The sequence below is a fragment of the Chaetodon auriga genome, chromosome 2 (genome assembly GCF_051107435.1).
Source record: "Chaetodon auriga isolate fChaAug3 chromosome 2, fChaAug3.hap1, whole genome shotgun sequence".
NCBI lineage: Eukaryota > Metazoa > Chordata > Actinopteri > Chaetodontiformes > Chaetodontidae > Chaetodon > Chaetodon auriga.
In genome coordinates, this window is record NC_135075.1 from 4114470 (window position 1) to 4130650 (window position 16181).

The following is a 16181-nucleotide window of genomic DNA, read 5'->3' on the forward strand; positions in this document are numbered from 1 at the left end:
AGCCTGCATCCTCGGACTGGAAGGTCACCCTGCCCCATCACTCCTCTGCATTCCCCAACCCCCCACCCAGCTCTCCCAGACGCTGCTCTCTGTGTTGTCCAGACAACAACGAGTAAAGCCACAAGAATTTTCTACTTAACCCCCCCCACCCGTAAATCTGGCACATATGGGGCACTATGCCAAATTTAAAAGAAAGAGGAAGCAAAATAAAACAATAGTCAAAAATTCCCTCTGTTAGTTGGAAACGTAAACTAGTGACATGCCATGTACTTCTGCTTTACTAGAAAGATGGAGGGGAGAGAGAGTGTAGAGCAGCATGAGAGAAGCAGTGGGGGGGGGGGGCAGCTGCAGAGAAGAGGGTTTCTCTCTGGCCAATGAGGCTGCAGGAAAGCAGCTCTATCAATGACATGGACCTCAGTTTCTCCGCCCATGGTGTAAAACAGTCGTGCTCTCAGTGACAGCTCAGACAATATGCTGTGAGACACACAGGAGGAGTAAAGCCCCAGAGTTTTCACACACATTCATTGTTGAGATGGCTCACTGAAAACTGACCCCCTGTGGACGGACTTATTTCTCTGTGTGGACCCTGAGCACAACTGCTTAACAAACATGGTGAGTACTTCAGCTGCTCCACTGCCTTTGACTCCACAATTACAAATTCCATATACCTTTTGTTACAACTCAGTCAACTTTTATTGTGAATGCTCTATAATGTCGGTTTTGAGTGTATACCATGATGTCTTTTGTATTTTCTCTGTTGCTTACTGTTGCTCGTCCAGAGGAATGTCCCTGTGGACCACCTGCTTGGATTTCACTTTAACTTGCGGTGTCAGCTACCACCTATTTCTACACACGGCCCCTCTGACCTGCTCTACTGTAGGCTGTAACCTGAGAGGGCCGACCCTGACACGGAGCTGAGAGTGAAACTTTATGAGCCTTATTAACACGCGAGCCTTTAGACGTGCGATTATCAACTCAGGCTGCTCAGGAGCAGATAATTGGAATGTTAGGCAGATGTTTCACTTCTTAAATGTTGCACTTTGTACATGTGAATCTGTGCATGTTCATTTGGTTTATTTCACATTAGTTTATGCATTGTAACACCAATAAATGTGTCACTTGTAAATCTTAAGCTCTCAGCATTCAAACAGCGGATCACAGTGCCTGCATGTTTTTTTTTTCTCTTCTCTATGCTTCTTTTGTACTTCTTGTGGGTGGGGGGGGGGGGGGGGGGGGGGTGAACCTCTTGTGGCTGGTTTGGTTAACATACTCACCTCACCTCGTATTCTTGGTCCGGCTTGATTCCTCCTTAATCGTACAGCTGGCCTGTTACTGATTGGGTGGAAGTTGCAGAAGTTTGATAACTTATCGCTGGTGAACTTATTTTGCAGCTTAACTACAAAATTATCAATAGATGTATTTGCAGCAGTTTTTGTGGGGGGGGGGGAGCACGTTAAAGGGTTCCCAGAGTAACTACATGGCACTGCAAGGTTGCCAACAGCAGATGGAGAAATGATTCAAAGAAGGTCTGACTCTTCTTCTGCAGTTTCTCCTCACCTTTTTGAAAGTAGAGAACATCTCTGCACGGCATTTTGTTGCGCTTCTGGGAAAGTTTCTCTCAGACTGGGGCCTACCAGCCCAGTCATTGTTTGATTTGGGGGTCTTTGAGTGGAAAATGTCTAAAAAGCCTCCACGTGATAAGCTAAGCATAATTGTCCCAGGTCCTATCTGTTGCTCAGCGGAGGGAAAGGATATGCATCATCCTGACATTTTCCCATGCAAGGCAACAAATGAGCTCATCTTATTCATCGCTGCTCCGAAAAAAATGGACTGGGTTAGTTGATGACTAACTCAGTTTAAGCAATCTCATTTCCGTTCTGCAAAGCTGTTTTGTATTGGAATTTACATCTTTTTTAGTTCATTGAGAGCTATTTTGGGATGCCTCGTGTGCTGCGCTGCTGCCTGTTTTTATCATCTGAGAGCAGGAGTCAGTAGACAGTCATGAGGCCTTACACAGCAGGAGGCTGGCACGGACAAGTGGCAGCATCCTCCTCACATCCCACTCAAACAAGTTGAAATTCTTTTTTTTTTTTTTTTTTTAATTATTATTTTTTTTTTTTTATCTTTTTTTGGGGGGGTCCTAATTCACCATCTGTCCTTTATGTTATTCAGCCACTGTCCATGTGCTTAACTGCTGAGGGTTATTAATCTGTCCCATCATTCATCCTGGCAGCCAAAGAGTTTGAGGATATATGCCAACTGACTCGAATACTAAATGAATGCTAATGTTGTTCCTTGTCTGCTGGATGTGCAAATAAGCAAGTTTACATTCAGTGATTGTAAACTTGCATTGTGTGTTTCCCTTTGACCCTTTGACAAAAGATTGAAATCATTTTTTGGAATATTTTGAAACCCACATTTTTTACATCCGTGTTTGCTAACATTCTCTTTTTCACTTGATGGTGAAAGTTCACTCTTGACTTTGAAGACAGTAGTTTGACAAAAAATCTTAACTTAAGGGCACTCATGCACTTATTAGCTTCCCCTCTTCACATGGTCTTCATCAGAGGTTGCTCAGTTGACATTATGTCATCACTTGTCTTCACTGCCATTGCTGTGCTTGTTCATTTTGCAGGGATCCACTTATCAACACAAAGTTATCAACAGTGTATAGGCTCATACAAAAAGCCAAATTTCCCAGATTTTTTAATGTCATTGTAGTATTCTTTCCAAAAGAAAGCAGCAACCTATGTTCATTCTGACCACAAGAATAGCCCAGAAGCGTTTCACACGATCTCAACCACCCAACATGCTCTTAAACATAGTAGCAGCTCCAAATAAAGTGACTGCATAGTGAACATGTTCACTGTGTCAAACGACAGAAAATGAGACTGAGGAAGTGTGGGTATAAATAAAACCAGAGTGTGAGGGGTGAGATAAGTTCCTGCCACGGAGCAGTGAGCCTGCAACCCGCTTGTTATCTGCTGCTGCTCACATTGTCCAGTCTGTCATCCACTGCTAACTGCTGCACCTCCAAACATCAAACTGTCCTGTGGTGACTGACAGGACTCAGCACAGTGCGGTAGCTCCTTACATTCTGTTCTAACGTACAGGTAAAGAATGCAGACCTCTTCTTTTAACACAAACGTGCAGTCTTGCAGCCCTAATCATACACTCTGAAATTAAGCTGAATCTGCTTTTTTTTTTTTTTTTTTTTGTTGGCCGACTTTCATACTTCTCTAAAAATCTTCAGATAGCTGAACCACGGCTCAAATCTCTTCTACTGTTTGTTGAAAGTCTGCTGCAAAGTGATCACATTTTTGTCTGAAATTGGGCTCATAATCACTGCCAGTCAACTCTGGAGCCTAATGAATTTAGAAGTATTGCTAAAACTTGAATAGAAACACCCTGTTTGCTGACAAAATGTAATTCAATAATGACTTATTGTACTCACATATTTGTACGTATGAAAAAAAGAAAAGAAAAAGAAGCTCTGTTGAAGCTCTTTTAAGATTCTTTTGACTGACAGTGAGTAGAATGAGACCATCACACCATGACTTTAGCTAACGTTAGCCTCTTTAAGATTCTGGTAACACCAGACAAAGTGAAGCAGAATAGCCACTGAGTGTGTTGAACTGACAAATGGTGTTTTTTTTTTTGCTTATGAATTGAACTTTTCATTTATAATTAAAGGATTTAAGTTATCTGTTCTTCAGAAATTTCAGAGTCTGCCTTTAAAAAAGCAGCTTTCCTGCACTAATCTTGCAGTTTCTCATAAAAACTCATTCTGTCCTCTACCTCATCTCTTTTGTCCAACAGTATGCTTAGTTCCTCTCTAGTCAAACGGATTCAATTACACACATTAACAGTGCATAAACATCTGCATCTACATCCCGGTAGCACATTACATTAGTTCACCCATCTTTTAGGCTTTTTTGTTTAGTTTCGAAGCGTATTAAGTCCACTGGCTGTTTTTTTTTTAGTGTTGTATTGTTAGAGGATTAGCTTTCTATGTGGAATGTTGCTTGTCCACTAAAAAGTCCTTCAAAGTTTTCATCAGTTGTGAGTTTTTGTAGGAGATTTTGACACAGTTCTCACCAGTTCCCATACAGGAAATACCAGGGCAGCTGTAAGCGAGTCAGTGTCACTGCCACAAAGCCTGAATTAGTCTCCACAGCCTCCTCTTGGATTTGTTTTGGTTGGAGAGATGGTTGACAAAGGTGATTTTCCATGGATCACATCTGAGGATCATTTAAGATGATAAAATTGATCGACCAGGGACGAATTCCCAACATGTCAGAAAATAATTTACGGGGACACCACATCTCTCCTTCAAAGTTTTTCCGTCTGTTTGTCTGTCTGTCTCTGTCTCTCCTCCTTGTCTCTCCCCCTGCCCCCATCTTTGTATCTAAGATACTGTGGGAAAGTCTAATATGTCATATTTACAGGCTGACTTCCTGTCCAAATTGAAGAAAAGAAATTATCTTAACTATGCGCTCTGCCTCATCTTGAACACCCTCCTCCCGCCACTCTGTCTGGGAAAATAAGCATTTTTCTAAATTTTCGTGAACGTTAAGTCATTTGTGACAGATTTGCTCACTGGCACCGTGGGTGTTGTGCTGGACCTGGCATGTGTCTGAATGCATAATGGATGAGGTGCTGACCTGACCCCAGGTTCGCGCCCAGGCTGTCAAGAGGCAAAAGGTCAGAGCGAACCAAGAGGGTGTCGTTCCCACACTGGGAACCACTTCCTGGACTGCTTACTGTTCCAGAGGCTGTCTGGGACTGGACGTTCTTGTTATGTTGATCCAATAGTGTGTCTCTGCAGGTGCTCTCTGATTATATGAGAAAAGGTTTGCAATTACCCAAAAGCGTCACTCTTTCAGAATGGCCATTTCCTGGCTTGAATTTAAATGCACTGAGGATAAATTGCTTAGGTCACTTAAAAATGACTGAACTCATTACCAATTTTGATGATCGATTGATTGATACTTGAAAGCTTGATTGTGTAGCTTTCATGGAAAGTAGTAGGAAGTTAAGACGTGTTCTTTCTTTTATATATGAAAAATTAAATTCCTAAGCAATTTAAAACACCCTGCTAAAGCCTGGCCTGGTATGATCAGGAGCTCATGTCATTATTCTTAGCTATCTTTAGGTACATATACTGTAAAACAGATGTTACTGAGTCACTTCTGACTCCTCCACTTCTGCCACTGTTTCAGTAAGTTTTCACATTTAGCATTATCTCGTTATATTCATTTATAGCTGCTGTGGCTGCTGTTCAGCAAGCGTTACATAGTTCTGCTTTAAGTCATTTATCATGCAAAAGTGCAGCTTTTTTGCTGCTTTTTTCTGTATAACAATGCAAATTGAATTTCTTTGGACTGTTGGTTGAACAAAAGAGACATCAGCTTGGAGGCCTTTTAAGTTGTGATTGGCATGCTATACTGTTTTTCATCAGTCAGTTGAAGAAATTTTTTTTGGCATGAAACAATAGTTTAGCATCATCTAACAAGGAATCTAGCAGCTAGAAAATTGTCATCTCCCTGACTTAAAGCAAACAGTGAAAATGAAAACAATAATCTGCTCTACATCCAGTCTCGTATTGATTTGAAATAGCTGAGTTTGGTTCCATTGCTTAATTTGGCTTGATGTGGCTTATAGTCTGAACAGAAGCTCCTATATGGGACTTTTGAAAGCATTTGTTGCGTTGCCTCTGACGGGCCGATGTTAATTTGTGAACAGGATGGGGCAGAGAGACGGGAGAGGCAGAGACAGCTGTGCATTTAAAGTGCTGAAGGCCAGCTGTCAGAGGGGCTGATCTGCACAAGCAGGCGTGTGCAGGAATCCAAAAGAGTCACAGCTGAATCAGACTTTGTTACTGTACTCAGCGATCAACATGCAGACAGAGAATCACGGATACCAGTAAACACAGCACGAGGCGGGGGCATCTGCTCTGGACAAGTGACCTGAATTTGAAAGTTTCATATGCTGGGTTGCAGTTTGACAGCAGTGGATATAGAATTTGGTGAAAAGAAATTGTCACCAATAATGAGGTCACACAAGTGGCTGTGGTTAACGGCGTTTGTTGCCCTCTGCAATATTAGGCACAAAACTCTGCAGGCTGTTAACACGCACATCTTATCATGACCTACATGGATAAAACACAGTGTCAATGGCTAATGTCATTTTAGGATAGTGTACACTGATGATCTCCAGGACAAAACACACCAACATAAATCTTAGTGGTTCGCTCGCTGACTGTCATCTGACCTATGTGTTTCACTTGCATGTCTGTAGTATGACCCAGAGGATTAAGCAAGGAGTTTGCCGAGGATTGGTGTGTGTGTGTATCTGTGAGTGTGTGTGCTGTCTGCTGCCGTTAGCGTGGTCCACAGGCCTGCATCACAACAGGTGCTGAGCGTGTTGGGCTCCGATGGTGAATGGGCTCTTTGTTGCAGAGGATTCACCCTCAGAGAGAGGGCAGAGCCAGCAGAACCCCCCCAACACACGCTCATCAGCTGAGGATGGTGTTTGTGTGTGGGTGTGTGTGGGTGTGTGTGGTGTGTTTGTTTTGTCACGGAGCTGTCTATGCCATTATTGCTGTAGTGTCTTGCATTTCCATCTTGGACCTCTCTTGATATGTGTCAGTGATGGAATGTAACCAAGTATCTTTACTCTGGAAGTCAATTCTGAGATACCTGTACGACACTTGATTATTTCCATTTTATGTTTCTGTATTGAAGTGAATGCCATTGGTTTTGCTAGTATTTTGTCATACACCAAAGTGTTGGAAATCTGAGAATAACTAAAGGTATTACAATTGATCATCTGGAACACATAGATGACTGTAAAGTCACTGAGGCATTAAAATAATCGATTTACCATCAAGGAACAATGAATGCACAGAATTTTGTACCACTTCATTTAAATAACCAAATATTTCAGCGTTGGCCAAAGCAGTGGACCGACTAACCAGCAGACCTGCTAAAATTGCATCCCTAGAGCTGTTCCAATAGTGTGGCTAAGAATATTTAATGGAAGATATGATATAACAATGTGAAAATATGAGTCGCAAAGTGAAAAAATGACTAGCAAACAATGATAAAAGAGGACTCCTAATGAGTGTCCATTGTTTTAATTTGCATACATTAAATTCCAGAAGATAAACTATGTAACTATTAGTGAGAACTGTTTTTGATATTACTGATATTGTCCTGTTAGCATTTTATGGAGATCATTCTCTAAAATAAAAACATAAATAAGCAAGCAATCTGACAGTTTGACATTTTCCTTAAAATTTGCTTTGTCCATTCAAGTTCTTTACTCTCATATGCACAGCAATATCAGAGAAGCAGTTGCTGGCAATGAAACTCTTGTTCTCAGGCTCCCTTGAATGATGCTCATACAATATGCATAAAAAGAAAATCATCAAAGCAAAAATAAGAATCTAAGACATAAGACATGTAGTGCAGGAGTTAATAAGTGAATATAGGAGTCAGATGGACTACGTGTAGAATAGATAAAGAATTAATATGTGATAAAATAGAATAGATTACTGTGGTAGACTGGTGTATAGCAGTGATAAAATAAATAGACTGGAATGTAGGCAGGTAGACATGAAAAAGTCATAACATAAGCAATACGTATCATGTCACACTTTCTCAGCGCAGCCTCCGACACTACAGTTGGATTCGGTTCAGCAGCTGCTCATCTAAGCACATGTTTCTCATGAGAAGTAAAAAGATAAACTGATCAGATAAGTGTGAATTTTCTGTGTAGCTACACAGCCCAACCACAACCTGCTGGCTGTGACTTCAGTTCTGCCTCGTGGTTTTGGTTGTTTCATTATCCACAGCTTGTCTCGGTCAGTACATCACAAGCCTTCACAGAAAAGCGGTTAACACTGAATTGAAGGAAATTCAGTCAGTGTTTGTGGTCATTGCATGCAGCCAAAACAGATTTGTCACATACAGAAAAGAGCAGGGCAGTTTATGAGCTGCATAGTGAGACAGTGAAGAATTCTCAGGGGAACATGCAAAGGCCATGCATGCATAATGATCAGTGATCATTATGATGTTCGTAAGCCTGTAAGAGGAAGCTTTGAAGACACTTTTTCCATTTACCTCTCTGTAGGAAGCACAAATAGTGCAAATATAGTGCAAAGATCTCATTCAAAAGAAAAAGAGCTCTGACTACGCAACAAGTAGTTGTGTTAATAATGATTTCTAAAATGACTGCAATTTGTCAGTGTGAATTTGATGACAACTCAGATGTGCAACTTGCAGCAACATTTTGCAAGCGGAAATGTTGTCATAGGCTTTCAGCAGCAAAAAAAGGAAATGTCAGTCCAGACCAGTGGAATAGATGGTAGAAAGACAATGCACAGGTAGCTGTTGCATACGAAAATTTTGACATGACTGTCTGTCGTTTGTTGTGTATCTTACTTTTCATTTAAAATGTGCCTCCCACTACATGTCTACAGGTATGCTTTACCTCCTAATCTTTTTTTTTTTCCATGTTCTCTTTATTTCAGAACAAACTTGCAAAGGCTCTGTATGACAACACTGCAGAGTGTGCAGATGAGCTGGCCTTCAGAAAAGGGGACATTGTCACAGTGATGGATCAAAATGTGGCTGGCACCAGCGGATGGTGGATGTGTTCTCTTTATGGACGGCATGGCCTGGCCCCTGCAAATAGACTGCAGCTCTTACCACAAACTGGAACCACTGCAGGCCCCTTAAGCCATGCCACAGAAAACCCTCAATCGATTGATGCTAAAACTGATGACAGTGCGCAAAATATCTACCAGATCCCAAGTGTGCCACGACCCCCAAGCAGCTCAGCTTATGAACGCATGGACATGATCTACAAGGTCCCATCCACTCCTTTATCAGCTTCAAAAAGTCCAGTCACATCAGCACTTAAATACAGCACAGAAGGACCTGAGGTAAACATGGCACAAATAGTTTTTTCTACAAATATGATTGAATTTGTGTAGAGAAAAGGAAAAAATAGACTAACATCTTCTAAATGTAGATGGTAGTCTGTTGGTCTGAGGTCAAAATTGGTCCTTTTCCTTGGGAAGTGTTCACTCTCATGATTAGAGAGGTAGACTGTTGCAGAAATGCAACGCTGTGAAACCCCTGCTGGCAAAAGAGCTTACAGATGGGGACCAGGGGCCTCTCCATGGGGACAGGCATGCAGCACCGGGGTCTTTATGGGCCTGTAAAAGACAAACAGACACAGACTTCAGACACTTTTAACTGCAAACAGCAGCCCATGCCGCCAGGGATCCCAGAAAGACAGTGTCTGTACGGGTGTCGGTGCAGCAGAAGGTGGGGAGAAATATACCCACATGTTCACCATTTCCTCTCCTGCTCCAGGGGAGTCCAGTTCCTTTCTGCAGTAGCCACCTAATATTCAATGAGCAGCATGGTTTCTGTTATGGAGGTGCGTTAATTGGCAAAGTGCATGCAAAATGGGGTTCTCCAGCACTCTTAACAGGCTTCAGAGCAAACACTGTCCCCATAAATGTGTTGATGTAGAGGTCAGTGGGGTATATGCGGCTTTGATCAAAGCAATGCAAGTGTTTCCAGTCAACCCCAATATTACAGCCTGTCTTTTTTGTCTGCAGCCTTCTTTCAGCATGGTGTCCCATTCAAAAGTGGAGGTTTATGATGTCCCAAGCCAAGCAAGAAAAACTTCTCTTTTCACTGTGAGCTCCAGAAAACATACACAACAAAATGCATCAACAGTAGTGATATTTTACCACTTCAGTGGGTACAGCTCTGATGTCTTTACTGTTACTGTGATGTTCTATTTTCAGGCATCAACAACTCCAGGACATATGCCACGAACACACTCACTGCTTCCAATTTCAGAGCTGGAGAAAAGATTTGACTCTCTGGAGAGTTTAAGGTGTAGCAGTCCAGGAGACTCTTACGTAAGTTTCAGACATTTGGAGGGATTAATGATGCAAGGAACCTATGATGTGCTCACTTTAAAATGCAGTATTTCTTTCACATTTTTTAAATATTTTTCACCTATGTTAACGGTTCAGTATACTTGAAATGAGCTAGTTTATACAACATGATGTCCAACTACGTTTAAAGGCAAAAGTCCTTACACCTGTTCCAAACTGTAACACTCCAAGGTGGGGTGAAAAGCCTGCAGCCTCCTCCTGGCTGTATTGCACTGCCCTATCTTTGCTTTGTGGTCCTGACACTGTAAATCGTACAAATGGAGATAGTGGTACTTTCAGACAGTCTCTTCTCGAAGACAGTTGTGGTGTTGTACTCAGTTGTAGTTATGACAAGTAATTGTGTGAGAGCTTGAGAGAGACATTCAAAGTATGACAGGCTACCCAATTCTGACATTGGGAAGGTGTGGGGCAGGGGGTTTAGATGCTGTTAGACAATCTTACAAGAACTTTGTCTGAAGCATATTGAAGCACTTACTTTCCACTAAGAATGAATGCCTGCTTCATTTCTAAAGCCCTTTTCATTTTGTATAACTGTGATATTGACAACTTTGTTCTTGTGCACAGGTGTATGCAGTTCCACCACCTTTACCTCAGGACCCAAACTATGACATCCCTGTTCCCTCAGTCACAGAAGCCCAACAGAAAGTGGTCAGTGGCTACAGCACCCTTCCCAACCCCCACAAGCCTGAATGGATTTACGATGTACCAGTGGGTCCTGAGAAACAAAGTCCACCCCAAGGCTCCTATGATACCATGCCCTCCAAAGCCATTTGCAGGCAGCTCTATGACACTCTTCCAGCACATGCTTGGCCAATTCAAAGAGGCAGTCCAACTCCTTCACTTTATGATATACCGAAACCCTGTTCTCTTGACATCCCCAGTCCCCCCAAAGTGCTGCCAAGGGTCCCCATTTATAACAAGCCGCCAGCACAGAGGCTCACAGAGGAATTAGTTTATGCAGTTCCACCTCAGGAGGAACGCCTCACCCGAGTTCTCAATGATCCCCCCAGAGACCATATACCCCTAGAGTGCAGGGGTGACTCAAATAATGCTCATGAACTTAAAAGGGTGCGCCTTCAGCGAATGAGGAACTTCCTGGCCTGTACATCTTTCCATGACCTTCCAGGAAGTGGGGAGTCACTGGCACAGGAAGACGATGAGCAAGGTAAAACTTTACCTCTCTCTGCAGCAAGCAGTCAAAGAATCAGCACAGCCTCCAGCTCCTCCACAAGCTCCTGTGACTCTCTGGCTCTGAGCTCCTCCTCTCCTGAGCCTCTGCGAGAAGTGACGCTCTGCCAGGATGAAGCCTGCCGCAGACTTCTGGACCTACAGGAGTCCATTTGCAAAGCTGTACCCCTTCTCATGGAATTTGTCAGCAGTCACTGGAGGAGCAAAGAACATTTGGAGAAACACCTGAAGGAGATCAAAGAAGCAGCAGAGGGGATTGCATGTTCTCTGATGTCCTTTCTGAACTTTGCCCTAGATGTTAAGGGCAATGCCCGCCGTTTGACCGATGCTAACCTTCAGACAAGGCTCTATAAACAGCTGTCCATTGTAGAAGACTCAGGTGTGATCCTACAACAAACAGTAAGTGCTCTGAACATGGCTGGCTGGCCCCTCAACACACTCTGTCAGGACCCGGGGCAGGTCCAGACACCTGACCAGCTGGAGCGCTTTGTAATGGTGGCACGCACTGTTCCAGAGGATGTGAAGCGTCTGGTGTCAATCATCAATGCCAATGGCAAGCTTCTCTTCAGAGCCCCTCAGAAAGATCCAGAGCCTCTGAACACCATAAGTCAGCCAGACTCAAAGAAAAGTCCTGAGGAAAATGAAAAAGGAGGCGACTTAGTGGAGGATGACAATGACTATGTAGAGCTACAGGTGAAAGCCTCTAATCTTCTATCATAAATAATATAGGTTACTGTGGTAACTGAATAAAGAGATTTTAACAAAGGAAAGCCTAAAGAATACTTACTAATGTAATATTTTTGATACTGACTATTCCTCAGACTAAGAATGACTTTGAGAAGCAGCAGAAGGAAAAAGAAAATGTCACACCAGTCAACAAGGAACAGGTGAGTACCTCCTGTTGACTCAAGGTATTTGTTACTACTTCATGAGCATGACGAAAATAAAAAAAATGAAAATTAGATTTTTATAGTGTATCTGTCTGCAATGTAGCTATCCAGCCTTTCCTTGCAATCAGGAAACACAGTAGTGTGGAAGACATGATATGTGGCTATCTTCACCTTCTTTGTTCCATTTCTCCACTACTCAGGCTGATAACAAACGCCATTCCTCTGAGTCCAGCAGTGGCACAGAAGAACATCAGCTACCCTCCCTGTCAGAGCATTGTCGACTTTACTTTGGTGCTCTCCAGAAGGCCATTGGTGGATTTGTAGGCAGTCTTCGAGATGGCCAGCCACCAGAAAAATTCATCTCACAAAGTAAGCTGGTGATCATGGTGGGCCAGAGACTGGTGGACACCCTGTGCAGGGAGGCCCAACGTGGAGGGTCCAGCCAGAGCCTTCTGTGTAAGAGTAACCACCTGTGTGCTCTCCTGAAGCAGCTGGCTGTGGCCACCAAGAAGGCTGCACTGCACTTCCCGGATAGACAAGCTCTGCATGAGGCTCAAGAGTTTGCAAAAGAACTGGCCCAAAGAGCGCAGCACTTTCGGATATCACTTGACCTCTGAGAGCACATGCATCAAGCATATTGATTTGTTTGTACAGCAAAAGACATTGGTTTATTCATCGTCATTGAGTGGGTTCCTTTTTCATTCATTTCATATTTAACTACATTCAAGCTTCATTAGCCAAAAAGACCTTTGCTTTTTGCTGAATGTTGTTATCATGATGAATGCAGGTACTGGTTAAAATGTTAATGATGCTAGAAGAAGTCGATGAGCAGAACAATTAAGATATGGAATTGTATTTGAACTAAGATGAAAGACTTCAACAATAAATTGCACATTTAGGATATTGTACTCAAGCCAATTTTATAATGCAATTTTAAATATAAATTATAAAATATAATTTGTTTTATATAAGTTACAACTATTTTATATTCTCTGAATATTATTTGTTATGTGGATGTTTTAAGTATCTTATTACTTTATTTTGTAAGATGTGTACTCTCCAGGGTAGTAGTTTGATAGAGTCTACTTTTTGTGAATATCTATGTAAATATTCTAAAAATTGTGTAATGCATTCCCAAACTTTTCTTGATAAAAGACACAGAGTACAACACATGTGGAATTTTTATTGATGTTAACATAGGAGAACTTTATAAGAGACAGAGCATTACAAACTGGGGCCATTGAGTTGGAAAGATGAGGGTGTTTACCAGGCAGAGAGGATTCAAGATGCTGTTTGTTGCATAACGGGAAATGTAGGATACAGCGTTCTTGGAGTTTTATCCATAGGGAATGAAGGTCAGGATATCTTGTCTTGAAATCTGTCTCTTGTAAGTTCTTCAACTTTATGAAAGCGCAATAATAACTGCAATTAAATATTGTTATTGCTCAGTGAAGTGGAAGTAATCTTTTTCACTGTACCATGTCTAAAGGGAGATAACAAGTCTGACATTTCGGAACAGGAACCCTGAGGTTGGTGGAACTTCAGTTTCTTGCTTAACCCACTAATGCACACAATTTTGTCTACAGTTAACCCTTTACCACCCATTTCTGCCTACAGGATGCCAGCACTATGTGGACCTTTAACTTTCAGACTACGTGTATTATGAAATTTGCATGATTGTGTACATGTATTAATAGATTACACCCTTTTCAAAAATAAATCTTCTCATTAAAATAACGTGGGCATAATGACAGCAGAGTATTGCTTTAAATAAAATATTTTGCAATTTAGGCATAACACACCCAAAAGGTAGCAAGTGTTTAAGAATTTAAAACAAAATTTCAAAAATGTTGCAGAGCTCTGATAATTTTTCAGTCATTACATTTCATTCATTTAACTGACACTTTTATCCAATGCAACTTACAATATATGTATTTAAAAGACTGAAAAGATAAATAGCCCTGCAAATCACAACACAACAGAGTGGCACAAGGCAAATATAATATAAAGCTTTCATTCTTTATTCTATAAGTCCTCAAACAGAAATTGTACCCCTAAAAGCAGGCGACATGCAAAAGAAAACAATGCTCATTCAAAAATACTCATTAACCAGTTGGTTTGGAGTAAGATCCCGCCTCTCACTGGGCTGACCAGTACCTCTGAAATATTCAGGACACGCCCCTGAACAGACCAGATTGTTTGTCCCTCTGATGACAATCCAGGCCACACAAGTGCGACTGGAATTTGATACACAGGAGTAGTGCTAAATATCAAAATAACACATGTTATGAAGCTGACAGTGCAGGTTGTGGCAACTAATTGATTAACTGAAGGTGACCAACGCTTTCATTCAATGCACTTTATTGTCTGCCTCTCATTCACCCACACACACACAAACTGACGGCAGTGAGCTGTGATGCATGCTGCTGGCCTCACCATCAGGAGCAACTTAATGTTCATTGTCTTGCCCATGAAAGGACATTTTGACACGTTGACAAAGGAGCAGGAAGTCAAACTGCAAACCCTGTCAACTAACACACAATATCAACTTACATAATAAAGTAAATAATTAAGAATAATTCAGGTGGATCTTGCTTTACTTCCTGGTCTTGAGACTACGTCTTGAAGAGGACCCTGTTTCAAAGCCTACATTTAAGGGCTTCATTATATTAGCAGATATTATTTCCACGAGGTGCATATTCATTATTTTGCATTTAATCAAATTACAGACAGCAAACTGGAAATACTGAACACAATGCACAGAGAAGGGGAGGAACGAGGGGTCAACACAGGCTCAGCAGCTCATTTTGTCCCAGTGCCCCCCCCACCAGGTTAATCTGGCCCTGAAAGGACCATAATTCTGTAGTTGTGCTGTAAAAATAAAAATGATTATTGGAGCTTTATATTACTACATGCATTATTACATTATGGTATACAACAATGCGTGAAGAGAAATGTGCATAGCAGAAGTCAGTCACTCTGTATTTGAAGCAGGGCTTTGGAGGGCATGTGCTCACATGGCTCTGCTTCATATGTGGATATCCGGCCCCTATTTCAGTACCTCATTCTAAAAGTCACAGACATGTGATGATGCATTTTGAAGAGCAGCCATGGAAAACAATATGGTATGAGTCTGGGCTTTCAACTGTTGACTAGCAAATGGTCTGCAGCATACACACTGCAGCAGGTTGAGCTCAGCAGGGCTTGAGTCTGCTTCTTTGGTTGAAGGTAAGTTCCTGTGTCACTAAAATGTTTAGAAAACAATATTTGCAAAACATGAAGGAGAAGTCAACCACTGAATGACTGCTGCGCACACACAAGCAGTTCCTGATCGTGTGCTGCCCTCTAGCAGTGCTGTGAGAATATGATTTTATCCACATGTCAGTGAGGCTGAAGGAAATTCAGATGGTCTACTCAGGACATGTGGCATTTACTTCGTGACTGATTGCTCATTTAATGAAATAAGAATGAATATATTTCTACCTCATAGTCACATTATTTAACAGTATGAAATGAAGGTGTCTGCTTCTCTAAACTATAATATTTTATAACATTGTAGTTAGAAAAAAAATAAACTAGGAGGTTTGTTCAAGTCAAGACAACAGGCCCCTGTGGGCTTTAAAAATGTCAACAGCCAAACCTGTGGAATAACTGTAATGAGCAGTCTGCTGAGGAGGGAAGGACAGGCTAAGTCTGAGCAACCACAGGACCACAGTATGTTATTTGTTGCCATTTATTTTGTTGTTTTTAGATCTGTCGTTAGATTGCATTCTATTCACTTTCAACTTTTGTTACAACAGATGGCAAAACTACCGACTTGCTGATTGGCTGGTGCAGTTAAAGTCTGGAGAAAAACCTTGAAACCCAAAGATTCAAAATTGTCAAAATTGTCAAAATTGTTCACGTCCAGTTTAGCAGTCTAGCAAACAACGTGCACGTCAGAGTTATCAAAAAAAAAAAAAAAAAAAAAAAACCGTAAGAAAGAAAGAAAGAAAGAAAAAGAAGAAAGGTTTGCATGATGTTGCACTCTAAGCTGCACCCAAATCTGTGATGCTATGTTTCTCTTATACCTCATTTGACATTGGAAACAGTAGACTCCTCTTTCTTCTGAGTAAAAA

At 41.6% G+C, this 16181-nt stretch overlaps 1 protein-coding gene across 1 annotated transcript; it reads left to right on the top strand.

Annotated features, from left to right (window-relative positions):
- The first annotated feature begins 429 nt into the window (after positions 1–429).
- cass4 (Cas scaffold protein family member 4) lies at positions 430–13230 on the top strand. Its single transcript, XM_076746200.1, has 7 exons — positions 430–612; positions 8537–8950; positions 9638–9718; positions 9830–9946; positions 10550–11866; positions 11995–12060; positions 12264–13230. Exons 1-7 carry the CDS (start codon positions 610–612, stop codon positions 12678–12680), a joined length of 2415 nt encoding a protein of 804 aa, XP_076602315.1. The 5' UTR covers positions 430–609; the 3' UTR covers positions 12681–13230.
- Positions 13231–16181: the final 2951 nt, after the last annotated feature.

What these genes read in the sequence shown, in the direction of transcription:
- cass4 (XM_076746200.1), top strand. An exon ending in ACAGCACAGAAGGACCTGAG is followed by an intron (nt 8,951 to 9,637) that starts GTAAACATGGCA and finishes TTTTGTCTGCAG; the next exon opens with CCTTCTTTCAGCATGGTGTC. An exon ending in ATGACTATGTAGAGCTACAG is followed by an intron (nt 11,867 to 11,994) that starts GTGAAAGCCTCT and finishes ACTATTCCTCAG; the next exon opens with ACTAAGAATGACTTTGAGAA.